A 26933-nucleotide genomic window follows, 5' to 3' on the forward strand; every position below is an offset into this window, starting at 1 on the left:
AGTTGCTAAATAACGTCATGGTTTAACGAACAGAAGAATAGTCTGAATGATGCCGTACGTAGTTGCTAAATAACGTCATGGTTTAACGAACAGAAGAATAGTCTGAATGATGTCGTACGTAGTTGCTAGATAACGTCATGGTTCAACCGAATAAAACGACAATCTGGATGGACATCCCTCCCACATATACATGTATCGTAGGATGGGGCGGTGCTCATCTTCATATCTACAACCCTTGGGCAACACAGTTGTACAAGTACTACAACAGGGGGCTTTTCTACTCGACCTCGAAAAGCTTTTCTACTAAAATCATCAAACCCACGTAGAGTATACGTGGGGCTTTCTGTTTTCCACTGCTTCCAAAAAAAGAAGTCAAATCCCGCATCACAATTGAAGACACAGAACCTCAGTATAGACTAGCAACGTGGTTCAGTCCTCATTGTCTGTCTCACGTGTACATTCACTCTCTTTATATGTCGATGAAGATTAGACATCTAGGTGATAATATACGCCAAATAGCAGTTGAAGCAGTTGCATGATTTTGGAAACGGTCAGACGTTTCAAGTAGCAGCCACTACTTTTCGTCAGTGACAGAAGGTTCTCAAATTTGGTACTCTTTCTATACGTGTACACTATCATTAATTTCATACTTGTACACTATCATTAATTGTTGTTCACTTGCGATACGGGCTCGAATTTGCAAATAGATTTTCATTCGTCTGGTGCATTTCCGTTCAGCTTCCGGAGCCGGCGAAACGGGTCCTCACGTGTTTCGGGCTGTGCGTGAATACTTCGCACTGATCTTAATCTAATCTTCATACATTAAACCAATGACAAATTGGAGCGCCACGTGAGAGGATGCGCAGAATGAGATCTAATCACGATTCCTTCTTTTCTACAAACTAGATCTTTATTTTAGGCAACGGACAGCTAAATCGGCGCGACTCAGTGTACATGTATCTCATCCCCAAGCATGCAGTTACAAAACGAATCATGATCATCAACTAATAATGTCAATTCGTTCTGGAAGAAAATTGTGTAGAATTGTAACTTAGAGACCATCATAACATCAAACAGACGAACAAGTCGGAAGGAATTGTGAGGAAACAAACTCAAGCTAGATTAGCCGATGGACTGAAAACAAGCAGAGCTTGGCCCAAACTTAGCTACAGGTTTCTTCAGTGTCATTGTGACATTGACAAAAAGTTGTTACCACGATGCTACCAACCTTCAACGACGTATTATTTAGGCTCCTTAGTTTATAGCTCATTCGGAAAGAGGCACACCGCTTTCCGCATGCATCTCCTAGCTCCAGCGATGAAGCATATTAGCATATCTAAACTTACATTTTCACTTCTTTGTTGGATTTCATGCACGCAGATCATTTTTAAGGCCAACTATCATCTTTTGTGTAATATGCAACAACTTGTGCAGCCTGCCGCATATAGAAAATGTATTTCAAGTTTCCGCCATGCACGCGAAAACATCACGCGAGTGAGGATAGTTCAATTATATGAGATCTCTTTCATGGTACTCAAATTGTGGTTGTCATGGCGCAAAGGGCCGGATCTCGTGACATGTTTGTCACATCAAGGAGGTAATCCAATTATGCCATAGCCACAGGATTAAGCCCGGTATACACACTCTTGTATTACACTGTATATCGAAATTATAGTGCAAAATGGTAGGATAGACTGCTGCTGTAACATACTCTCCAGAATTTGGGTACTAATCAAACCGTTTTCGCGATGAGTTACAGCTTTGATTATCACTTATTTAAAAAACAAAAACGTCGCCCTATTTTTCTCACAGTTTATGATCGCACTACAGCGAAGTTACTTTGTGATATATGTATTTCGCTCAGTGCAAGTGTTCAGCTCTTGTAGTGTCTAGTAGGGTAGCAAGTTTCCTTGCTATTTCAGTATTAAACATTTTTTTTTTTTTTTACAGGGAGGGCCCTTCCCCTTTAACGTGCTCGAGGCACCTCCTAGAACACGGGTACGCCCACGGCCATTCCGAAAGACGGGTACAGCCCCCACCAAGATAATCTTCCCAGGGTGTAACCGGGGTCTCCCATTTACCAACTAATTGGAACAGGAGCTCAACTATCAACCATGAGGCTGCTACCAGTTGAGCTACGGGAACATTCCTCGGACCATTTATAGGAAACTTAACAGACGGTGATGATTGGTGTCACCTTCCATGTGCATTACTGCTTACTTCATCCTTTACAATATGTGCATTTTGACTGGTACAATTAAGTTCAATGTACCTTTAAGTAATATTCTGTGATCAAAACCTGACAAAGTAACAACCGCAACGGTACAGTTTTTGGCCATCGACTTTATGTCTAATGCATACTGCGTGTTCTCATTATACTTTGATGCTTCAAAAGGTTAGCGGCCTCCGGTGAGTGAGTGTGATGTGCTCTTGCGAAAGGTACTGAATTTCCTGATTCCACTTAAGTGAAAAGGAGTACCTGGGTTCGGTTAAAGGACGTTCTCTCGGACGGGACGTTAAGCCGGAGGTCGCATGTTTGAAAAGAGCCACACCTCAACCCGTCAGAGAACCCACCGCACTTATGGGAAAGAGTAGGGGCCCATCTCGGTGCAAGTGAATCCACCTTAGTCTCTACCAGACTAATTACACCGGCTATAGGGAGAAGATTTGCCAGGGTTTCATTTGGCAATTGCAGGCTCCTACATGGGCGAAATGTAATCTTCACCGCGGACGGAATCTACTGGCTAATTATCCCTTTTTCTGCCAAATCCCACGATCCATACGCCCGTAGGATAGGAGGACCTGGTGGAGGCCAGATCAACCTTATCCTTATAGAATCTGATCAAGAAAAATATCAAGTGCACTAGGCCGGCATGATCCCTTTGGTCCGTCAAGTGGGGTCCAAGTGGCTGCACATGAAATTGCATGTGAATGAGAGAGTCACTTGAATCTTCACCCTGAATTTGTGTTATTACAATTAGTAAGGAATAACCCTGTGGCTTAACTAGTAGCAGCTTCACAGTTGAGCTTCTCGTTTGAATCATTTGGTAGATGGAAGACCCCGATTCCCGATTCACTGAAGAGACTTACAATGAGGGTCCCGTGTTCGAGGAGGTGCCTCGAGAACGTTAAAGGGGAAGGGCTAGCAACCCCTCCCTGTATAGATATACCCTGCTACTGAAACAGCAACGAAACTTGCTGCCCTATTTGCCAATAAACACTACAAGGGTCTGAACGAATTACAACAACTTGTCCCATTGCATCAACATTTAATAAATTTGTAATGATCATCCCCGTAAAAGTCGATTGTACCTGGGACCTCCTCCCCCCCTACTTTGCCCCTAGCGGGGTTATTTGGGGGTATTCGAAGTTGAAGTACTGTAGGTGTTTTTCAATCCTATACCGAGCTAAAGATATACACAGTTAGAGTGATGACGCCATGGAAGACAGTGTGCATTGACGAAGTTTTGAGTGAAGGGAGATTTTATTTCCTCGTGACGTTGGTGCACTGGAAAGCATCGTGTTTTAGATATAGCATCAAATTACCTTTTATTGGATCAAATGTAGCCACAAAGAAAACGATGTCCGAAATCAAATCAGACTGGCCCCAGGAATTACCGGATCAATGATTTGGCTACAGGCTTATTCGGAAAAGCTTTCCTTTTCTTGTCTAGTCTTCCTCCTCATTTGATTAGTTATACCCCAATTAAAAAGGAATATGATACTTCTGGTGGGTGTCACTAACTATGTTTTTCCTGCGGTCAACGACTGCTTGGAGCGATCAACATAACCAAGAAAGTTGAAAAACTGGCCCAAGGAATTACTGTCTGGATCAATGATTTAGCTAAAGGCCTATTCGGATATGACGTCTGTGGCGGGTGTTACTAACTATGTTTTTCCTGCAGTTGAATACTGATCAACATAATCAAGAAAGTTGAAAAGGGCAGTAAGAACAGACTCAGGATCCTCCACATGGGGATAGTGGCCAATTTTGTTGTTGAGAACAGTGTCCGTTGCTCGGGGAAACAGCTCCCTGAAAATAGATAGGAGATGACATTTAAGCGGGTATCTTATTGGACCAGTATGTTGGCGAATCAATCGCAACTGAGTGATATAACCGTATATGATATAACCTCATGTGATATAACCGTATATGATATAACCTCATGTGATATAACTTAATGAGATAGAAGCATTTATCTTCTACCTAGAGAATGTATAAAGAGTCCGAACATTTTTGCTTGAATGCATATATATATTATGGGGGGGGGGGGGGAAAACAAATTTGGCCTGATTTTATTTGTTGCACTGAATATCATCCATATTTGTCTCCACCAGACAATAACAAACTGAATGTAACATGTCTTATTCTGTATATGGTAGGCCCTCAGCTTTTACAAGTTGTAAGGCAACCCATATCTATTTTGACATGAAATAGATAATGATTAAGTGGTGCATGGTATGATACCACTTGTCTATCTGGTGGCAACTAAGTTGGCGAATAGTAGTGGGCAACCTCAAGCCAACTGTACACCCTCGCGCCACATCTTCAGAAAAGACGCTGTACCCTGTAGCTGGTGTGGGCTCTAATAAAGTAAGGAACTATGCAGCTACAGTGTCTTTTCTGAATATGTGGCATTAGGTTTACGGTTGGCTTGAGGTTGTCCACGACTATATGTCCAGTGGCAACTAAGTTGTTTCAAGACATAAGTTTTTGTTCTGACCTGTACCTGTCCAGAAGGACAGGTGTGTTGACTGGGTCGGCTGGACCGTAGATCAGGTGCACTGGAAGGAAATACATGTAATGTATTCTTAAGACTCTGTTCATGCCAGGATTTGCAAATTGGGATTTACCCAGGCATGTTGTCCTTTGTTGATAGCGATTCTTGAATCCTGGTATGAACGATCCAAATCCGGGATTGATTAATCCTAATCCGGGAAGAAGCTGGGATTACATTCACTGGATGAAATGGCAGTAGCGGCACAAGACCGCAGCCTTTGGAGGAGAAGTATCCGAAGCCAAGCTGACCTATGCAACAAAGTTGCGGGAGGATCTAAGGTCTAAGTTAAGATAATCCGCCAAACCCACCCCAGAAGGTCTGGCCACACTAACATAATCCCTTGGTTCTCAGACAAATAAGCAAGAGGAGTCATCATGAAAACAGTTGGTTGGGAGGAAAACTGGCATCTGACTCTGTTCACCCCCTGAAACTGTGCGTGCCAAGGTACAGACTCCCCGAAATACTTTTGTATCAGCAGGACTAGAGAGAAAATGTTATCATTAACATGTACTGGACAAGTGGCAAAGGTAATTTATAATATCGGCATGTATCACAAAGCAGCAATGGGTACTCTTTTGCCAGATTGGTGTCACTTGATGCAACGAAAAAGGGTGAACTAGCGTAAATTTCAAAATCAGGCAAGCTCCCGTCCCATAGCTTCAGCCTTCATTGAATCAAATAGAAAAATACAAATAATAATCTTCAATTTTCCTGATTTCAACAACTCAAAGCTTTACTACATTTTAGTGATTAACATAACATCTATATTAATTCCATCACGGTACATAATTCCGCCACCCTGAAAAGATAAGTCCAAACAGATCTCCAACCCAACGTCCCCCAGCACTATAATGCACTCCTGTACATCTAAACTGTGCATACCCGAGGGATGCTGCACTAGAGATCTCTCAAACCCACTGTTTTTCAAAGTGGTGGATTTATGTTAATGATGGTTTAATAGTACTGTATGGATATACATGTAGGTGTGCTGTATACAAATACTGCGTATCACTAGGTAGTACTCACCTGGTACTGTGGACTGTTGAACAGCCTCCACCCACCTCTCTCTGTGTGCAACTCTCTCATTCTGGTACTGACTAATACTTGGGAGGGAATATATAAAACACTTCAGAACATGATACAGTACAACCTGTACAAGTAACCATAAAGATCACATGGCAATCCCTCCGATAATTTTTCCTATTGACACACTGAGCATTAAGAATCCTGTCGACAGTGACCACATAGACTAGACTCTATTTGTCCCCTGAGTGGTCTTCTTGGTCATTTTTGACAGTATTGTATCAATAAGGAACAAGATGTTAAGAAACCTGGAATCTATTGCCCAGGCCAGGTTTTTCTCGAGTCTTAGATTTATTCCATTATCTGAGCAATTCACCAATGCTAGGGTGATCTCCTGACATCATTTCATACATTTCTAATCTTTTCTTTTTAAATCAGACATGCCAGTTTTGTCTGTCAAGATGTGGTAATGGCCATTATTTTTTTGTCCATTGATAGCAAAGAATGAAATGACAGATGCTGGAGAGCTACATTCTCCCATGCAGAGTCGTGTCCCAGCTTTACATATATATTAGGCCGGTTCTGACTCTGCCAAGCCAGTCGGACTTAGTGGCTTTTGGGGGCTTGGCCACTGAGCAGCTGCCTAAAAATGGACTTTAGGTAACAAAAAGGCTCATTAATATTCATAACCAAGAGGAACAGCACATAACGTTGGACGGTACATGTACTTCCTTCACACCCTTCTAAATTTGTGACGAGGAAGTCCAACCCTTACCTTCCCAATGCCAGATGACCGTCGTTCCATCTCAGTAGTGTCCGCATGTCGTCAAACTCAGCGGGGGAGGGTTTGGTGTCGGGGCCGTAAACTTTGCTGATGCTAACGTCAACAAGAATGAGACAAAAAAAATCACTGTAGCAAGGTGGCATACAGCAACATTCAGCCTGAATAAATCAATGTAGCAAGGTGGTACACTGATTTAAGTTTGTTGTACTTGTAGAGAGAAAATTTCACGGTGGTTTAGAGTCTGCGGTTGAAACAATAGAAGCACCTTCAGTCACACAATGAAACGACTTTACGCGGTGGTTCTAAGTTCCTGGAAACTGTGAAAACCACTAACATAGAACCACCGTGAACATTCCTGCATTCACAGTATAAAAGCTACTAACCCTCGTCTGAATGAGAAGGAGAAGAGGCTGCTCAGTCTTGACAAATAGGGTCCCAGTGAAGTTGTGAGAAGCTGAAAGTGATCCGAAGGCATTTACATGAAATAAGTTGGGCCAGTATCAAAATACACAAAGGATTGAAAGTTCCTATCTATCAGTAGCAACTTAACATGTTGTTACCATATGAAGACCCCTTAAAAGTGATATCATATAATGTTAGGTAAATCATGATGATTGCTACATTCATTCTACTCATTACTGTAATTCTAATATTGACAGAGTAAAAATCATAATAGTGCTGAACAAACAGATAAAGAATGAATTGAAGCTCTACAGTCTACAAATAAGGAATTTACTGAATACAAAATGTACATACATATTGTCCCCACTGAAAGGTGATGGTCTCGGGAAGAAAACCTGGAAAAGCAGCAATCAAAATAAGTCTTAGACATTTTTTTCATTACATGCAACAATATTTCTATGTTGAAATGCATGTTTATGCCATATGTGCACATTGATCGTGACATTTGCACATTTTGAATGTTTCGACACTGAGGATGGCAACACACTTCCCAGGTGGTTCTGCTGCAGTATCAGGGTCAAAACCAGGGGGCCCAAAATCGACCTTGACCTTCCTCTTGGCAACACCTACCTAGATACCAAATATCATCTCAATCCATCCAGAGGTTCTTATGACAAGTTAATCTAACCACAAAAATCTGGAAACACAAACACACAGACAGACAGACACATCCAAAACAATATCTCCATTTCTCATGGAGATGATGAGATAACATTCTTACCTCCATTCATTAGGCAAACACTCCTTATCTTCAGCTGAGCAGCACTTTTGTCAGACGACTTTTGGCGGTCAAGAAACCTCCTCAGCAGCTCCAGAGCTACGGTGTCTCCGTAGTCATGGGACAAGATGTACACCTCCTTAACTTCCAGCGTCACAAGTAACCTCTCGATTATGGAGGCCTGCTCAAAGATGCTGTAGTCGTGGTCTAACTGAAAATCATCATAAAACAACAAAGTTCGCAATCTCCTACATGTATGCAATGAAAGGTTCAAATCAAGGATGCCTTGGGAAATGCATTTTACACCCGTCCTCTTTCCTGACTTGACTCAGGTGAAAATGAATAACTAAGTTATGGATAGGCACATCCCCTTAAGTGGGATGTAAAGCCAGTCCCATGTTTGTACATCTTGAGCATGTTTAAGAACTGACTACACTTATTGAACTAGGGTAACAGTAGGCCTAATTTACTTTTTACTTCCCAAACAGAATTGCCTGAATGATAAAAGTTGATGTTAACTTTAATTTGATGTGTTTTGTACTTACAGGTTTGTCACTTAATCCAAACCCCAGTAAATCCGAGGCGATAACACGACCAAATCTTCCCTGCAGTCCTCCCCACACCTGTAGTAGAACAGGAAAAAGGGTCACTCATTCTTCAGGACTCTGACTTTAAGTGTAAAACAAGTATACAGTCAAAGCTACCCGAGGGACCGAAGTCGCGTTGGACAGGTGGTTGCCTTGAAGAGGATCGACTCTCAACATGTTTCCAAGTCAATGTGTTTTAATGTCAACTCTTAGCATTACATAGATTTTTGTCCGTCATGGTCTAAAAAGACCCCGATGTAACTACATGCTTGAAAAAGAGGACGGTCGGCATGGGCAGGGATTAGGCTCTGTGCGGTCCCAATACATGCCGGTCGTGGTCGACAGATGGTTGCAAGGCTCTCTGCTGCTAATTTCTGATACGTCCTACAGACTTTGAAGGGCTAATATGTATTGTAATATGTAATATCGTAGTATGCAACAACACAACAAAAACAGTGATGGTATGTCACATTTAAAAAACATTAAATTTGTCTTTGAGGCTAATAAATGCCTGTCAGACAGGAACACAATAGATACACCATTCATTCATTTTCAAGTACATCTATGATTTTACATACTTGTAGAAATTAATGGAAGTCATGCACAGATGTGGTTGGTAAGAACATTGCTCCATAATCACCATACCTTGAGCCAGTCGTGGCTGGATGTAGGAAAGCCATGGATGCAGAGAACAACATCATTCACTCTTCCCTTACCAGCCTCATCTGTAACACAAGGTGAACAATTAATAACTTTCATGATTTTCTAACAAACAAAACAATGAAGCATACACTTAAAATGAAAATCAACAATGTTATATAACTCTCACTAACATTAATCCACCAGGTCACATAAATCTGCCACTTTATGAAACAGTGGATTTGAGAAATCTCTATTGCAGCACCCCCAGGTATGCACAGTTTACTAATAGATATACAGGAGTGCATTATACTGAGGGACGTATCTTTTAAGGGTGGCAGAATTATGTATCCCGGTGGAATTATTCTAAACCAACACAAAACACCTTGGGGTCAATGACCTTACGGTCATACGTCTCAAAATTGAAGTTAGATATCAAAGGACTACTGTAATGGCCAAAACTGCCCAAGAACACCACTAAGGGGACCGATAAAGTCTGGTTTAGGTGAATATGTGGTCACTTAATGCTTGTGTCAATGGGAAAATTATCTAAGGAACCACCATAAAGTGGCCAAAAAGACCTGAGGTGGTCCTTATGTACAGGTGGTCACAGGTTTGACTGTAACATTATAGTACAAATTTGCAACTTAGTGGCCATTCAAACAGAATGAAGATGGTTGGTAAGGTTATATGTATTACTTACCAGGGTAGACTACATTAAACTCTCCATGTAAACCAATGCAAAACACCATGGGGCCAATGACCTTACGGTTATATGCTTCAAATCTGAAATTGGATACCCCAAACTATTACAAACTAAGTGCACAATTAAGTGGCCTCTCAGACATAGATCAAGGTCACAGTTATTGTAAAGTTACTCACCATGGTAGAAGACCTTGAACTCTCCGTGAGAAAAGAACTTGCCGGACTGTTTCCACTCCCTCAGCTGGGGTGAGAGGGTAGGGGCAGGGGAGTTCTGGAGACCCCAGACAAGGACCGCTGCAAACACACTTAATAAAACACCTCTCTTCCCAACCCATGCCATAACTGTAACACGAAGTATCAAATGATATGCACAGGATGATAAAATGAAAGCTGTAACAAGATTTCAGTTAGTCTTGTGACTAACCATTACCACTGGGCCCCTTAGCAATGTGAGTGACTGTACTTAGCTTTCACAGCTTGTTTGTTTTTCAGGTTCAATGACCTTATGGTCAATGATCTAATGGACACTGATGTGTAACATAATAGGATCTTTAGTTGTACAAAACAAACATGTAGTAATCTTACGCTCACACATTGTAACATTACATCAGGACTCAGGATAATGAATGAAACTTGTAACAAAATTAGCCACTCTAACAGGAAAAACATGTAGATACTTCCAGTGCATTTTTTGTGTTCATAATTGCAAAGACAATGTATCCATTTTAAATGCATATTAGACCTGGATGAGTTTGGGTGAGTTTGAGAGAAGTGTTTTGGGTAACAGCTTGTTTTGTTTGCCCTTCAGCTGTAAGGTTCAATTCTCCAAAGGTCAGTGACATTTGTACACATATGGGATCTCACCATCAGTGTCTAGGAAATTGGCCAACAATACATCCATTGAGACAAAATAGTTAACATTTCTTTATTTCATTCCAGTAATATATAAAATCAAATTTCTGAATGCATCACATACAGATTATATGCAAATCCCCCTCAATACCTTTAACTAAACTTAACACAAAAAGCTTGATTTCGGGTATTACTAATCATATCTCTGCTGTTACTTTATCAATTTCACCACATTGTATGTCATTTGAAAGCTTTATCATACTTAGCAAGATGTCTCTTGTTTTTTCAGGTGATTGGCAGTGTGTTTCATATCATCGAGGATTCGTTAGAGATACAATAGATCCACCATCCATCCATCCATTCATTTTCAAGTACAGCACTGGCGGTGTTATATGTACAAGAAGCAGAATATAGTATCATTGTAACTGACCTCTAACCTCCAAAAAAGTATTATGTTACTCTGTAGTTAATGCGAGTTGTAGTCATCTGTATGTACGTGCTGTGTTTTGCACTTTTGTAATCATGTGTTTGTATGATCTGTGTTTTTATGAATCCAGGAATTTTCCAAGTCAACTTCAATGAATTTCCAATAAAACATCAAACTGATTTGACACAGATAGGTTAACTTTGACTCACTATGTTCTATGGGTTTAAAAGCCCATGCAGCTGCTATATTAAGAAACAATCGTTTTAGAATGTTTTAGAACATTGTTGATATATCATCTGCTGTTCTGTCCATGGTGCTGATTGCTTTTCCACAAAAAAGGCCCCTCATCAGTTTACTCTGTCCGTTATGTCTCGCCTGTAGCTTGAGACTGTGTAAGGGGAGAAACCCTCTCCAGAAATCCAAAATACGCCATGAGGACGGCCATGGGGTCTTCCCAGTGTGGATAGTGGCCGATGTGCTCGTCTAGAACTGTGATGGTTGCTTGTGGGAGCAGCTCTCTAAAAAAATTAAAGGCATGAAATGGCAGCAAATAAAGAAGGAACACATTATTTACTGGTATGATAATTAGGACATTATTATCTTATGTAAGGTTTCTGTAATTCCATATCAACATTGTGGGAGACTATATCTTACAGGTATAGCTATAGCTTACCCCTACATTTTGGAAAATTATCATAAATCCAGGGAAGGATCAGTTTTTAAAAATTCATAATGACAGAAATGCTTCATTCCAAGAAACTGAAGCATTGAGGTGGCAACAGACTTAGCTACTGAGTACAGCAAAGGATTAAAACTACATGTAACAAATAAAACAGAATAATAAAATGTACATTCTACATTACAAGATTTAAATAAAAAGTTAACATGAAAACAAATAATATGATTAAAGCATGTAAACAATGTTATCATCACCTGTATCTGTCTGCAAAGACTGGTGGGTTGACTGGGTCAGCTGGGCCATAGATCATGTGTACTGTGGATAATATAGGAGGTCAGTTCAGTCATACAGAGCCTTTTTTAGAAGAGTAGAGCACATGGCAGTAGAAGTTCATGGGTAACCGTTATAGTTTCTAAAGCATTGGATAATTTGCTGGTGTTCTTTATGTTGTTTTTATGTAGCTAATCATCATTACACGTTTGACATCTTACCTTTAACCAAATGACTATAAGTATAACTGCCAATCTTACGAAAAGACCATTGACAGACAGTGATATAAAATCCCAAATAGATACATGTAGCTGCCACCCAAAGAGAGAAAAGGTTTTCCAACCTGGAACAGTAGACTTCTGCAGTGCCCCCACCCATGCCTCTCTGTTCACACGCCGCTCAGAAACATACTGGAGCAAACTATCGTCAAACAAAACAGTCTAGTTTACATGTAAACCATGTACACAATTATGTGTTTCTTGCTTTGGGAGTTATAGGTCAGTTTTCATATTATTCACCTCCAAAAGGACTATTATTGCCATAAAACAGGATGACTAGCACACTGCTATACTGTTTTTTTTAAAATCTAAACGTGACTGTATTGTTTCGGGACTCCAAACCATCTCTTCATCTACTAGGATGACTTCAAACAAGTAGAATGTGTATGCCTCCTAATCTTTCTTTGATTATGAGAAGTATGATGTACAATAATGTACAAATACAGGAACATTTCTGTGCAACACATATTTCATCTTAATTCTCATCACCAAAGAAAGATTATATATTGTTTGTTTATTCAACAGAATTTCAACTAAATTTGCAAGAGCTCACCCAGGCATGACAAGATTGCCTTCATTCCACCGCAAGAGTGCCCAAAAATCAACAAAGTCCATCGATGCCGGCTGAGTGTCGGGACCAAAGACCTTTCCAAAGCTGTCAAAACAAAGAGAGTTCCTAACTTATCATTTGCAAATGGTTAAAAATCTTTTGTATGTTTTAAGGAAAATTTGAAAATTATGAAGTAAACAACACAATGGCACCAAATAACAACATATTTAATGTGATGAATCACAAGAAACATTGCCAAATACAAATGTACATGTATGTGAAATAATGGAAATAGAATCAAGCATTATAAAACAACCATATTTCAAAAATGCCAACCTGTTTTTGAATGTATAGTAGTTGAACAGCCTTGCTAAAGGTGCAAGCCATGGATTCAGCATGAGCTGAAATTCAAATGTGTTTTCAGCTTTATCACTACTATAATAGTGAACAAAATTGTTTGAGAACCTAATTAACATTCTAGATAATGAAGTTATGTAGTCAGCATCCTAGCATCAAAATATACTTATGATTAAAAGTGTTCACTTGGTTGAAAGCATCAATGCCTTTTGAGATGCTATCACAAGTCTGTCTTACATAATAAGGTTTACACAAACGTGTGCTCTATAAAGCTTCCAATTTTTTAGTGCTGCAGTTAGCATCATATTCTAGATTCCAATTCTTATGACATGGCATTCGATAACTGTAACATTACATGCAATTGCATCATCTTTGATGTCATTACAATAGTACACTGAGTTGAAGAGACATACTTTCTGAGAGAATGTTGCATGATGGGTCTCAGGAAATACTCCTACAAAAACAGTAAGAGAGCCAGGGCTCAAGCACAGTGAAGAAAAGAAAAAAAAGCACATACACGTTGGCCCCAAAGAGGAAAGTTCGTCTCTGGAAACACACCTGGAGTTAAGGACCATGCTGTTAATGTACTCTTTAGTTCAACAAGGTATCAGTTTAGACAGTATGTCGTATCACTTTACACAGTCATGAATTTGTCTCTTTTTACAAAATAATCTACTTGGCAGTTACATTTTGTACATGAAAGGGCTTGTCTCCACCCCACTTAAAAGTAAATGGATAGTCAATCTTGCAATAGATTAATATTACAAGTCACAAGTTCTACAGCTGTTGAATGAATGACAGACCGATTCTAGTGACATCCTCGAAGATTCAGCTTTACGTCTTTAAATGTCATTTTACATTAGACGTCCCGATAGATAGATTCTACATGACAAGTTAAACTTAAGGAGAGCAAAACTGCCCAAAAGAAAATCATAGATCCAGGAACATTCTTTTGTCATTCTGGTGTTCCTTTCAATAGCATTCCAATGCAAATGGTATATATATAGAAATAAATTTAAAAAAAAAAGGAAGTTCAAGCAGATCTTACTAATAGATACAATTACAGAATCACAGACCATATTGCATAATAAATATGTTGCTTTTCATATTAAGGTAGGTATTATTGAAGCAAATACCTCCATTCATCAGACATAAACTCTTGATTTTCAGGTACTGTGCACCCTTACTGGAGGACTTCTGACGATACAGAAACCTGCAGGGACAATAAAAACGCATCATAACGCAGCAAAAGAACTCTATTCATAAACACTTCAGATTACATAATTGTAACGTTCAAGGACAATTCAAACACTTAAAATTAACTTAATCATATACAGTATGTGAACTTTGTTGTTGTTTTGATGTTATTGTTGCCATTGTTGTTGATAGCAATGTTAAATCCTAAGCCTAAGTAGAGAGTGAGTTGTCAAGAATACATCAGATATCCAAGATAAATCTATCAGAACTTTGATCATACTGTATAATAATCTTTACTTTTGCTATGTTTTGTTTTGACCCTTACTCCTCACTCATGACCTCAATGAAAAGTGGTCTGGAGGCCTATTTGAGCTTCTTGAAGGTTCAAACAAAACTATGTACACTTGGTTCAGTAGGTCTGCAAAGCAAAAGTAATTCCCCTGACCTTCTGAGAAGTTCCTGTGCTACAGTATCCCCAAGGTCATGTGATAGGATGTGCACCTCCTCCACTGCTAGCATCTTTAACAACCTCTCTACGATGGATGCCTGCTCGGAGACCGTGTAGTTGTGGCCATACTGTAGTTTAATTATAAAAAATGAAAATCATCAGTAGTCATCAACTTGACAGGAGGCTATGTTTGTTTGTTGGTCTGTTTATTTGTTTGTGAGCTGAAAATTAGATTGTTACAAAGATGCCTATCATATGGATTTTTTATGATTTCTAGATCGTGGGTAGGTCTTGGGCCCCTGGAAGCTTCCTTAAAAAAATATAGTCCATGAAGGAAACTATGCTGCCTTGGTAAGCAATTGCACTATACGTGTGAGTGGTTTGCTGTTGTTTTTACAGCTGCATAGTAAAATACATTTTGCTGAAAATGCTTTTGTACTCACCGGTTTGTAACTGAAGCCCAGACCGAGCATGTCAGAGGCAATGACACGACCAAACCTTCCATTTAGCCCTTCCCATACCTGAAAAGTAAAGGACAGCAGTGACATGAGTCATATTCCTGATGTGGTTATCATTGAAAAATAAAGGGTACTTATTGATTGATTAATTGATTGATTGATCAACTAATTGAATAATTAGATGGAGAGAACTAGTCTCACTGGCCAACCAACACCAATGACAGGTTTAAAACCAGTCTGATAGGCCAATCAGCACCAAGGACAGGTTTCGAACTAGTCTTACTTTACTGGCCAATGAACAACAAGGACAGGTTCAAAACCAGTGTCACTGGCTAATCATAACCAAGGACAGGTTCAACACCGGTCCGATCAACCAATCATCGGCAAGGACATGTACCGCTACTGTTAGCAACATTACCTTGGCAAAGTCGTAGCTGGCAGTGGGAAAGCCATGGACACATAAAAGAACATCCTCTGGTCTTCCTGTTCCATTCACATCTGCAAGAAGGAAAAAATAGCAGCAAAAAGAGATCTCACTGCTATTCTCAGGTCTATATTCTAGTAGTAGAGATTCAAAACTAACAGGAAAGAATATTAAGGTACAAACATCGATTGGTCAGAATCAGAATGCCAGTTTTTGTAGGTAAAACTTAGCCTCCGTTGCAGTCCTTTTCCCTGCAGCAGTTTTTTTTTTTTTTGGGGGGGGGGGGGGCGCCGCGTATCTGCTTGGGATCCCGTATCCGCCGTGCCTCTGTGTCTGCTGCTGGGGCAGACACAGGGTCTATATAGCCTCCGTTGCAGTCCTTTTCCCCGCAGCGTGTTTTTTTTTCAATTTTTTTTTTGGGGGGGGGGGGGGCGCCACGTATCTGCTTGGGATCCCGTATCCGCCGTGCCTCTGTGTCCGCTATAGACCCTGTGTCCGCTGCTGGGGAAGGACTGCGTTTTGTCGCTTCCAGCAAAGGCCCATCAAAAATCACTTATCACCATTGCCATGGATGTGCGAACTTCCCGTAATAAACACGGCCAGCGCGGGGAAATCTTCATGCCCCTTTGAGCAGCGACAACGTTCTAACGGTTGCCGGGATGTCTTTTCAAAACACGACGGACGGACACCTAAATGAACGAACCTTTCGCATTTTTTCCTTCGTACATCCATCGAAGTTGCTATAATGATTTTGTGCTTTTCGTGCAAGGAAACGTGGCTCAAACATGTCTCACAAAGCGTGAGAAAGGGGTCCCCCGAAAGTGCGAAATGGAACGAAATGGAACGAAATGGAACGAAATGGAACGAAATGGAACGAAATGGAACGAAATGGAACGAAATGGAACGAAATGGAACGAAATGGAACGAAATGGAACGAAATGGAACGAACTAAAACATGTGTTACATTATGAAATGTAATACCAGTAGATAGCGAAATATAAGGAACGTTGTAACATTCACAGTAGACGGGAACAGGAAGCAAATACATAATATAACGTGTTTTATTTCTTGAATCTGTTTGATGATATTAAATACAACGTTTTTGCCGCGTTTGCGTGGCTAGATTCTTCCCTGAAAATGGGAGCGCCGCGTGCAAAGAGATCCACCGCTCTTCCTTTGTGTTTACCAACGATCTGCAAATGAACTGCTGAAAATAGCAGGGAAAACAAGTAAACGGAACTGAGTATCAAAGTAAGGACTAGATTATACAGAAGTTGGTGGTAACATTGCATCTCATAATTCAACAAGAGGGCATGAGGCAAGCGTAATTTTTTTTATTTATAAAGTGTGTTTGCGTGTTGCAAATGGAGCCCCGCATGCAAATGACCGCCAATGTTGCCAGCGCATCGGAACTGTGTACGTGAGTGTGCTACCGACAGGTTGAATCAAACTCCGACTTCCAAGTTTTATTTACATACGGTTTTAGTCCATAACTAGTACGTATCATATGCATATCTCCGCAACAACGATTTTTATACAACCAATTGTTCGGCTGGTCGGCTGTCGGAGAATGGACCCCTTCGCTAATGATATGCAAATGCAGCTCTGCGCTGCGTCACCAATGTAAAATTTCACACTCCATTCAACCACGGACGTGGACTGAGAACTACCTCTGGAGACATTTCTGCTTACTTGTTCACGACAAAACAAAGGGAGGGTGTGAACGAGCAGGATGTGTATTTCACAGTTAACACAACACGTAAACACGCTGTATGCATAATGAAATTACGCTTGCCTCATGCCCTCTTGGTGAATTAGGAGATGCAATGTTACCACAAACTTATGTATAATCTAGTCCTTACTTCGATACTCAGTTCCATTTGCTGGTTTTCGCTGCTATTTGCAGCAGTTCATTTGCAGATAGTTGGCAAAATCAAGGAAGAGCGGCCGAGCGCTTTGCACGCGGCTCTCCCATTTTCAGGGAAGAATCTAGCCACACAAACGCGGCAAAAACGTTGTATTTAATATTACCAAATAGATTCAAGAAATAACACACGGTATATTATGTATTTGCTTCCTGTTCCCGTCTACTGTGAATGTTACAACGTTCCTTGTATTTCGCTATCTACTGGTATTACATTTCATAATGTTACATATGTTTTAGTTCGTTCCATTTCGTTCCATTTCGTTCCATTTCGTTCCATTTCGTTTCATTTCGTTCCATTTCGTTCCATTTCGTTCCATTTCGTTCCATTTCGTTCCATTTCGTTCCATTTCGTTCCATTTCGTTCCATTTCGTTCCATTTCGTTCCATTTCGTTCCATTTCGTTCCATTTCGCACTTTCGGGGGACCGTGAGAAAGCTGCAATATTTTCTCCGCGCACGCTGCGCTAGACAATGGCCGATCATAATCTAACCCCTGACCCTTTGTTGTCTTCTCTGTCGTATAAGAAACACTCTAATTATAAGATCTCTTAGCTACGACGGCTGAATCCACAGAAGATATCAGCGATAGAAAGAAACATCAGGCCACATTTCAGACAATTTGTAACTCGACTTTGAAGACAACATGATAATCATTTGCAAGGAAGCATGCGTCACTTCACGTGGGCTTTGTGCAACGTAACATTTGAATTGCTTCTCGTGGTAGTGTGAATTACTTCTCCCGGTAGTGTTAATTACTTCTCGCGGATACATTAATTGCCTTTGCTGGAAGCGACAAAACGCAGTCCTTCCCCAGCAGCGGACACAGGGTCTATAGCGGACACAGAGGCACGGCGGATACGGGATCCCAAGCAGATACGTGGCGCCCCCCCCCCCAAAAAAAAAAATTGAAAAAAAACACGCTGCGGGGAAAAGGACTGCAACGGAGGCTAGGGTCTATAGCGGACACAGAGGCACGGCGGATACGGGATCCCAAGCAGATAAGCGGCGCCCCCCCCCAAAAAAAATTGAGAAAAAAAAAACGCTGCGGGGAAAAGGACTGCAACGGAGGCTATGTTTCATTACCCTAGTGGCCACGACTAGTTAGTGTATATGGGGTCATTGACCCAAAGGTCATTAATTAACATTGAGGTAAAGATCTGGAAGAGAAGAAAAAACTTAACGATCTATACACCTGACTGAAAGATAAACAGTTTGAACATCAGTAATCATTACAATCTGCCCCAGTTACTATATCATCACTACTAATCATTCAATCATTTACTACGTCATGGAACCTAAAGTGTCAATAACCTTTAGGTCATCTCATCAGTTAATCTCATTTTGGAGAAATAATTGGAAGGGGGCAGGGAAACAATTTCTGTCAAAGCTGATGATCCGGGCTCTTACCTTGGTAGAAAATCTTGAAATCCCCGTGTGAGAAAAACCTGCCGGTTCTCTTCCACTCCCTGAGCTCGAATGACAGAGGGGGACCGGGGTAGTTCAGGTAGGCCCACACCAGGATGGCTGTGAACACACTCAGCAGAAACGTGGTCTTCCCGCCAAGTGCCATGTCTGGGGAAGGCAGGGAGATGTTAAGTCAACTTTCACGACTTGAGGAACCAACGAAATTGTGAGACAAAAGTTGATGCAGCAAATTGTGCTTTTCTGCTCACAAAATGCTCCCGGAAGTGTTTACAAAAATTATCATTAGTGAGTCTGTGAAATTTAGAATTGAAACTGCAAATTGTTTTTGTACTCAAATAAATAGTACTTATAAGGCGTAATGAGTTAGCTAAGCATCCCTACCTTTTTTGACAAGAAACGGTGGCCAATACAGTACTAAGTACTACATCAACAACATCGAACGCTCTCTTGATCTCAGTGTAAAAGTTAAAGTCCACAAACACTTTCACCACGACCTACATGTGGGTCACACAGGCGCTTGCTTGGGTCAAAGTTGGATGGATTGTTCTATTCTTGACGGGTTGTACAGCTTTGTAAAATCCAACATCAGTTGTAATGCGTTTATGATATTGTAACATAACCTTTGTACATGTCGTAGATATTTACACCTAAAGTACTATCTAACATCTATGTTTTGGGCAATGAAATGGTAAAAGAAACTCTTTTCAAGTGTTGCTTTCCATGACAAGAGAGCCTCCCTTTATTACAAAGTGGTTGCACCCAGCGTCAGCTGTCTGGGGGAAAGCTCGAAAGTTACAAGTTTGGTTTGATTCTGGACAGGGCATTCATCTGCTTTCGTTGTGCTGGTAAGTATTGTATGAATAGAGGCATCCTTCTTATGTTGTATCGAGACTATTATCAATGCTGACGGCGTATTGTAGTCGAAACCAATGATCTAGGACTCAAAAACACCACCAGCAAGTCGGGAAAGGGGAGGGGCGGGTTCTAATTGACTACTCTTTAATAGCTCTTCACAGTTCCGTGGAATCTAAACTGTAAATATCAGAAGTTAGATAATGTAGCCTATAGCAGTCCTGGTGAAAGCGCTGCGGTGAAAGCCGTTAGCGTAGATAATAGATCTGAATTGTTCTGCAGCGATGTAAGATCATGGCCACGTCATAATAAGTACGTTCCAGAACATCTGTGGAGCCTCACCATGGCAACGTAAATCAGAATACAGAATCACGAACGACTTCCAGGGCACATTTTGCTGTCAGTGACAGAAGGACAATAGTCTCATTCCAGTTCATTCTTCAAACGTTGGGTCAACATGGAGTTAGTACTACATTTTGCCCAAGGATTTGTTGTTTTTATAGAACATTACTTGATATGTTTATTTGCTTTCAATGAGAAGAATGGCTCTTTCTGGCTCTGTTTATTGTCAAGAAGATGGTCTGCCATGTCTGCAGAATTGCAACTTACTGCCAGATCTAGCTAACCTGTTCTTGATTATTAACGTCTTCTGACTGTAGTAGTAATGTATAAAAACTGTATATAGAGAGGATTAAGTAAGGATGGTGTCTTGATTTCACATTTTACAGGCATTTTACATGTTGATTGAAGCACAACATTGTTCACAAATTTCTAGAAACATTATTTCTTTGCATAAGCCTCTAGAGCTTTGTCATTCCAATGTGCTATAGTGTGCATATTGTTCATGTTGAAATATGAATGAAGGAATATTTGTCATTACAGGTATGTCTACTTGAAGAATAAGATGAGCGGCACATCTGAGTCCTTCATCCACTACTACCCCAACCAGTACAAGGCACTTGTGCGGGGTCTGGATAGCCAACGCAGACAGGGTCTTATGTGTGATGTCGTCATCAAAGTTCAGGGGACGGAGTTCAAAGCCCACAGTGCCGTCCTGGCCGCATGTAGCGACTATTTTAACAGTGCTGTACCTTCTTTCCCGCTGGGAAGCCACAAGACTGTCAACCTCCCCAATGTCACCCCTGAGGGTTTCGAGCAAGTCTTGGACTTTGTGTATACGGCTAGCCTGCGCCTGTCTGCTGTAAACGTCCTGGACGTGCTGTCGGCTGCAAGCTACGTCCACATGCATGAGGTGGTCCGGATTTGCACGGACTTTATCAAGACGCGGTTCGAGATGAAGCCCAAGGAGTCATCTCAGGACTCCAATGAAGCTTCCTCTAGAACAAGTAGCAGTAACATTCCATTAGAGACTATAGTTAATGTGCTGTCATCATCAGCTGGTGCAGCTGGCAGGGGAACACCTCCCGCCTGTGCCTCCAGCACCTCTAGTGGTGATAACAGACCTGTAGTAGGCAGCAGCCCTCAGTCCATAGTCAACACCAGCCCACAGAGTAGCACCCATGTTGTAGAACACACACCTAGTCATCTGGCCATGGCTCTAAATAGGGACACACCCCCGCAGAGAAGTAACCATGAGTTGGGTCAAGACCGCCAAGAGAGTCCAAGCACCTCACAGACAACCAACTTCCAGGTGAAGGTTGAACCTCCTGACTTGTATGAAGCACTTTCCACAGCTTGTGTACAGCAGGCAACTGACAGTCATCAAAACAGTGTCCAACAGAGTAACCCTGACATGAGTTCCAGTGTTGAGAGTACCTCGGGAATGGTAGGCGTGAGTGGAGTCAGGCTGACCGTACCTGCTATGGAGACTGGCCCCGCAGGAGACCTGGCCGCAGTCAGTTCCATTGTGCACAACGTCTTCGCTTCCCAAGGTACGCCCAACCGCCTGATTCTTGGCGGCGGTATGGAACTGGACACTGCCACTCCCGCTGTGGAGACGACGCACATGGGGAGCACGGAGAAACCATCACCAAACCACAGCTGTAGTACTAGTAATGTTGGAGGAAGCAACGACCCATGCTCGGACGCTGTGATGACGTGGAAAGTCGTGAACCCCGAGGACCCCATGCACATGTGGTACGAGTGCGGCATCTGCCGCAAGCCGTTCCGGGACCTGGAGAGGCTCCACAAGCACGAGAAGCTTCACGCGCCGGGAGGGCCCAAGAACCACCTGCGGCCCTACAAGTGTCCCATGTGCCACGCCTTCTTCACCACACGGTCCACCCTGGAGACACACTGGAGACGGCATAGTGGGGAGAGACCATTCAAGTGCAAGGTCAGATGGGCAACTTTGATAACTTATTATAAAAATTGCATTGCAATATAGAAAAAAAATTCTTAAACGAGTTTTAACTGTAATTTCCAACACAAAAAAATTGGACTTACCCAAATTTTCTGTGTTGGAAATTACAGTTAAAACTTGTTTAAGAATGATCTCTACCAACACAGATGAACTTTCAAGCATAGAAAAAAATTGTTTTTCCCACATGGGGTATAATCATCAAATGCATCTGGTGCCTTCAAGACTGAATTTTAAGCTAGTAGAAATTAAGAAAGATGATAAAAGCATTTGAAAGGCATTTTGTATGAAGATGTAATATTGCTCTATTGATCAATGAATCAACCACTCATTCATTCATTCATCCATCCTTCTTTTCTTCCTTCCATCCATCCTTCATTGATTCATTCATTCATTCATTCAATCTTTATCCTCAGACCTGCAGTGCGAGCTTCACACAGCGGTCCAACCTGAAGCGACACATCCGCGTACACACGGGCGAGAAGCCGTACCAGTGCCAGGTGTGCGGAGTACGCTTCACCCAGAGCAACAGTCTGAAGGCACACTACGGCTTCAAACACTTCCAGGACGGGCCGGGGATGGACGACAACCAACTCACACCCCCATCACCTGACCCAGGGGCAACTTAGATGTTACGGCTGAAATAGTCATATTTCAAATCAGTGTTGTGCCAAGCCATACATGTAGATCTAAGGTTTTTTCACTCCAATTTATGCTGCAAACCTACACTCATGATCAAGTTCAGGCAAAATTAGATCTGATTTTAATCTTTTTTTTTTACTTTATTGTGATCCGGAATTAATTTACATTAGAATCAGCTATTGTTCGTGTTGTTCGAAGTCACATTCTTTGCTTTAACCAAGGCTTGCTTTAACCATGTCCCTGCTACCCAAGCCTGTAACCATACACTTTGCCAATAGTAATATGATAACTTAGCGGAGAAAGGTTAACATTTGATACTTTATTTGCGGCAATGATAGCCTCCCTTTATTACAAAGTGGTAGCACCCAGAGTCAGCTGTCTTGGGGCTGGGGTTCATTTTGTATTCTGACTTCCTGTTATGAATGAGAATGTGCCATACAAAATACAATCCAGGGTATTGAGAGATGAGAAAAACTGACAGTTTGTACTTTGAAGATGTACTCTGAAGCATTTGAATGTCAACATCTTTTATGACTTGGCATATGCAATATTGGCTGGCTTTTGTTTCTTATGTATCTACATGGAATAAACCCAGCCTGGGGTAAGGCAAATCATTAATCCGTGACCATTGCTGGATAGTAAAAGTAAAGAATCAGATGTGAGACCCCAGCACATGGGAGAAGAAGACAAGGAAGACCACCCTTAACATACATAGATGTCCTTAAAAGAGACACTGGCATACAAACTGATGGCATGGGGAAGGCTATGCAGGACAGGAGCTTCTGGGCGGCTACAGTGGTTCGGGTGACTGAAGAGGGAGATTGGCACTCGACATAAGTCAAGTAAGTCAAGGTTGGTACAGTAATGACAGCCTGGCCTCTGATCTACAATCAATCAATCAACCACAGGCATCAGGGCAGATAATTATCTCTAAATTTAGCTCAGCTACTGTTGCACGGCAGTGAAGAACAGTGCAAGACGGACTCCCCACACACAGAAGTTCTCTGACTGAGGAGCAAACATCTGCCAACCATCCATACTTTGGTGAGTCTTCCATACTGTTTCTCAACAGTCATGCATGGTAGGTAGCGTGTCTATTGGTCATTTTACCGGTGAAAAAGTTGTTCGAAAAGTTTGGTTTCTGCGTCACATCAAAATGGCGACGAAAAATGACAAAACATGCCTGAAACAGGAGACATTTATCAGTCCGGAAAAGGAATCTGGAAGAGCTTAACCCTCATACACCCGAACGGGGTCATTTTTGACCCCAGGCGTGGATTTTTAAGTGCCATTTGAAAATTTTTGTTTGGAAAAAAAATTCCTTGTCAGTAGACATCTATTCTAACCTCTTCTAATTTTCTAGGGAGATTGACACAATACTGTTGACATTATAGGGGAAAGTCTGGAAAAACACTGATGTGCTGTTTTTGAGACCTGCCCTCTGTAACTCCTAAACTACTTGTTGTATCACCACCAAATTTTCAGAGGATGATGCACATGTGAATTAATATCATCATAATAAATTTTGTGTCATTATGACGTAATATGACATCTTTATGACGTTTTTATGTGATTCTATCCGCCATCTTGGATTTTGACGTCATGAAATCAGCATAAGATATTAATGTTAAATTATGAAAGTTATATTGGATTACGTAGAAGATGATAACAATGTAAGAAAATAAATGTGGTATACCAACAATTCCTCAACACGTCATTGTTTGAACTGAAATTAGCAGATATTGTAAGATATGCCTGTCAAAAACCCGTTGCCATGGCAACACGAAAAACGATGAACTTACTTTATTAATTTGAATTTTTGTTAAGGACTTTTTATGAAAATTCACCAAGTTTGTTAAGGAGTTAGGCAACATAAGATTTGGAGTGGGCCTCAAAAATCCTCTACCGGTCTAAATAAGAATAGTTCAAAACGTGGTCCTTCTGATCTTTTTGCATAAATTATCATAATGAACTGGAATTATTCATACCTAAACAAGCCAAAACATTCCTCTTACATTGATGAAGTAATGTACGGATAACAATCAGCGAAAAAAGTGTAAAGGGAGATTTTACTGAACAAAACATTTTGGGGTCATTTTTGACCCCGTTCAGTCATTTTAGTCGCAAAAAAGGGTTCGGGTGTATGAGGGTTAAGAAGGAAACTTGATATTCACCGAAAACATTGAGTCATTGAAACTTTGAAATTTGGTGCCATTGTGACGAAATATGGCGTCATTATGACATCGTTTTGTGATTATAATTATATTGACTGAAACCGGGTATTCCTGTCAAAGTCAGAAGGTAAGAAAATGTTAACAGGAATTCTGTGGGTGTCTGATAATATTGAATATCATTGTCTGCCAAGTTGAAGACTCCTTTTGTCAATGGCAACAGCAACGACGTCAACCGCATGACGTAAACGAGGATGCTCTTGATTAACAAAGTTGGAGGAGCTACAGGACCGACGTCTTATGCTGTGTTTGTAGTTTGCTCAGAAACTGTACAAGTCTGATGAATACAGACATTGGCTCCCACGACTGCGTGGAGAGATAAGTGGCAGGGAAACTAGACAGAACAAAAAATTGACCAGTTGCCAATCCGCACTGTAGTAGTGTACGGCACTCTAATAGCCCAGTCTGCATTAGCATGGGTTCAAAGAGAAGTCGGTGTTAGAGTAAACTAGAGGAGGATACTGTGCGGGTCTTCGAATGCATGTGCCCTGACAACCCCATGAATAGGTTCCCCCTCTCACTGGACCCGCGACACGTTGACGACCTGGCTGCGTCCTAGATTGAATTTGAGTTAGCCTTGACTTTACAATTGGAATACCATGCAAAACGTACAAGTATGACTAAAAAGACCGAAAATCCCACAAAGCGTAAAAAGTTTCGCTTTTTATCGATGAAATTCGTTTAGCGCGGTGTCAAATCACTCGGTCGCAGCGAGCTCGCCAACGAGTCGCGGGTCCAGTGAGAGGGGGGCTCGAACGTACAACAAAGGTGTCTCACATAGGTGTGTGACATGTCCTCGCTTCTGTAAGTAACTGAAGCGACAACATTCCTGAAACGTCGCGGTCGAGGTGAATATTTGAAATTTAAGTTGATGGAGGTCGATGACCTATGTTCTACGAACACCTGAGTCTATAAATTAATATGACGCCGTCCTCTATAGTGCCTTTGTGTGACGTGAACCACGTGTTTGCCTTCATGGTGCGCGGAGCCTGATGATTGGTCTGTAGAGCTCCTCAATACTTTTTTCCTAGAGAAACGTGAACCTTCGATTTATCTTCCTTTACCTTGCCAATTAAGTATGTTGGTTGATATTCTCGAGCCATAGCTCTACGAACACCTAAATCACAAACTAAAGTATAATTTGGAAGGTGACGAGAATCATGTGTATGCATTCATAGTGCGCAGAGCTGCAAAACACTGTTTAATCGGTCTTTAGAGACGCTCTATAGAGGTCTAATTTTCTTCAGAGGGGAGGGAAAATCAGATAAATCTGGAAGCATATACTGTGCATGCATATGCCTGCGAGCAAGGCACCCCATTGGGATGAAGTGTATGTATGGTGAGGACAACGTACCTAGCCCTACCGTAGTGTCTCCGTCAAATTAAGCACAATGAAAGTTCTTCACTGAATTCGAAGCGTAGGACGTCCTGGCTCCTATAAAAGTATGTTGCTGAAATGCACACGCCTTACGGAAAAGGGCCATGCAGGCCAAAGTGTGACAGGGCCCTAACAGTTTGTAAATTCCAAGGATTTCTATGTCACCTACTGACCCTCAGGCAAACTTCTACTCTTGTCTTACTTTCTCTGTTTTTGTGCCATCACCTGCGCAGACAGGACAACCGGCAGCGGCGGCCAAATCCAGCCGGCCACCCAGTCTTTACAACCCTAAGAAGGACTTCAGATCAACCAACCCTCCTAGCAGTGGTGAGTCTTTCTACTGTTTCTCAACAACCCTGCCAACCCCGACTATCTTTTTTTATGTATTTTTGGGTTCATTTTATGCATGTATAACCTGTTAAAACAATTGTTGGGCCGAATGCTTGTTTCATACGTTATGTCTCAAAATGGCGATGAGGAAAAGCCGCATTGTCAAAAAGCAACTGCCCAAGAAGACCAC

At 41.4% G+C, this 26933-nt stretch overlaps 3 protein-coding genes across 5 annotated transcripts; 1 reads left to right on the forward strand and 2 right to left on the reverse strand.

The window, feature by feature from the left end:
- Positions 1-3461: 3461 nt before the first annotated feature.
- LOC136434857 (mesoderm-specific transcript homolog protein-like) lies at positions 3462-10486 on the reverse strand. Its single transcript, XM_066427932.1, has 10 exons — positions 9877-10486; positions 9001-9080; positions 8314-8391; positions 7772-7979; positions 7345-7385; positions 6972-7042; positions 6580-6681; positions 5808-5884; positions 4725-4785; positions 3462-4033 (listed from the first exon to the last, which is right to left on the reverse strand). The coding sequence occupies exons 1-10, from the start codon at positions 10037-10039 to the stop codon at positions 3889-3891; spliced, it is 1026 nt and encodes a 341-aa protein (XP_066284029.1). The 5' UTR covers positions 10040-10486; the 3' UTR covers positions 3462-3888.
- A 124-nt stretch (positions 10487-10610) lies between these two features.
- LOC136434855 (mesoderm-specific transcript homolog protein-like) lies at positions 10611-19525 on the reverse strand. Of its 2 annotated transcripts, none has more exons than XM_066427930.1 (12): positions 19372-19525; positions 18973-19137; positions 15634-15713; positions 15201-15278; positions 14755-14885; positions 14249-14325; positions 13526-13566; positions 13092-13156; positions 12759-12860; positions 12271-12347; positions 11912-11972; positions 10611-11496 (listed from the first exon to the last, which is right to left on the reverse strand). In XM_066427930.1, the coding sequence occupies exons 2-12, from the start codon at positions 19133-19135 to the stop codon at positions 11343-11345; spliced, it is 1029 nt and encodes a 342-aa protein (XP_066284027.1). In that variant the 5' UTR covers positions 19136-19137; positions 19372-19525; the 3' UTR covers positions 10611-11342. The 2 variants fall into 2 exon arrangements, with proteins under 2 accessions (XP_066284027.1, XP_066284028.1); XM_066427931.1 differs by lacking the exon at positions 13526-13566 and adding an exon at positions 13630-13670.
- A 170-nt stretch (positions 19526-19695) lies between these two features.
- LOC136434854 (B-cell CLL/lymphoma 6 member B protein-like) lies at positions 19696-23422 on the forward strand. 2 transcript variants are annotated; one of them, XM_066427928.1, is made up of 3 exons: positions 19696-19835; positions 20725-22138; positions 22579-23422. In XM_066427928.1, the coding sequence occupies exons 1-3, from the start codon at positions 19711-19713 to the stop codon at positions 22789-22791; spliced, it is 1752 nt and encodes a 583-aa protein (XP_066284025.1). In that variant the 5' UTR covers positions 19696-19710; the 3' UTR covers positions 22792-23422. The 2 variants fall into 2 exon arrangements, with proteins under 2 accessions (XP_066284025.1, XP_066284026.1); XM_066427929.1 differs by lacking the exon at positions 19696-19835 and adding an exon at positions 20091-20304.
- The last annotated feature ends 3511 nt before the right edge of the window (positions 23423-26933 follow it).

This window comes from Branchiostoma lanceolatum, chromosome 5, assembly GCF_035083965.1.
Source record: "Branchiostoma lanceolatum isolate klBraLanc5 chromosome 5, klBraLanc5.hap2, whole genome shotgun sequence".
NCBI lineage: Eukaryota > Metazoa > Chordata > Leptocardii > Amphioxiformes > Branchiostomatidae > Branchiostoma > Branchiostoma lanceolatum.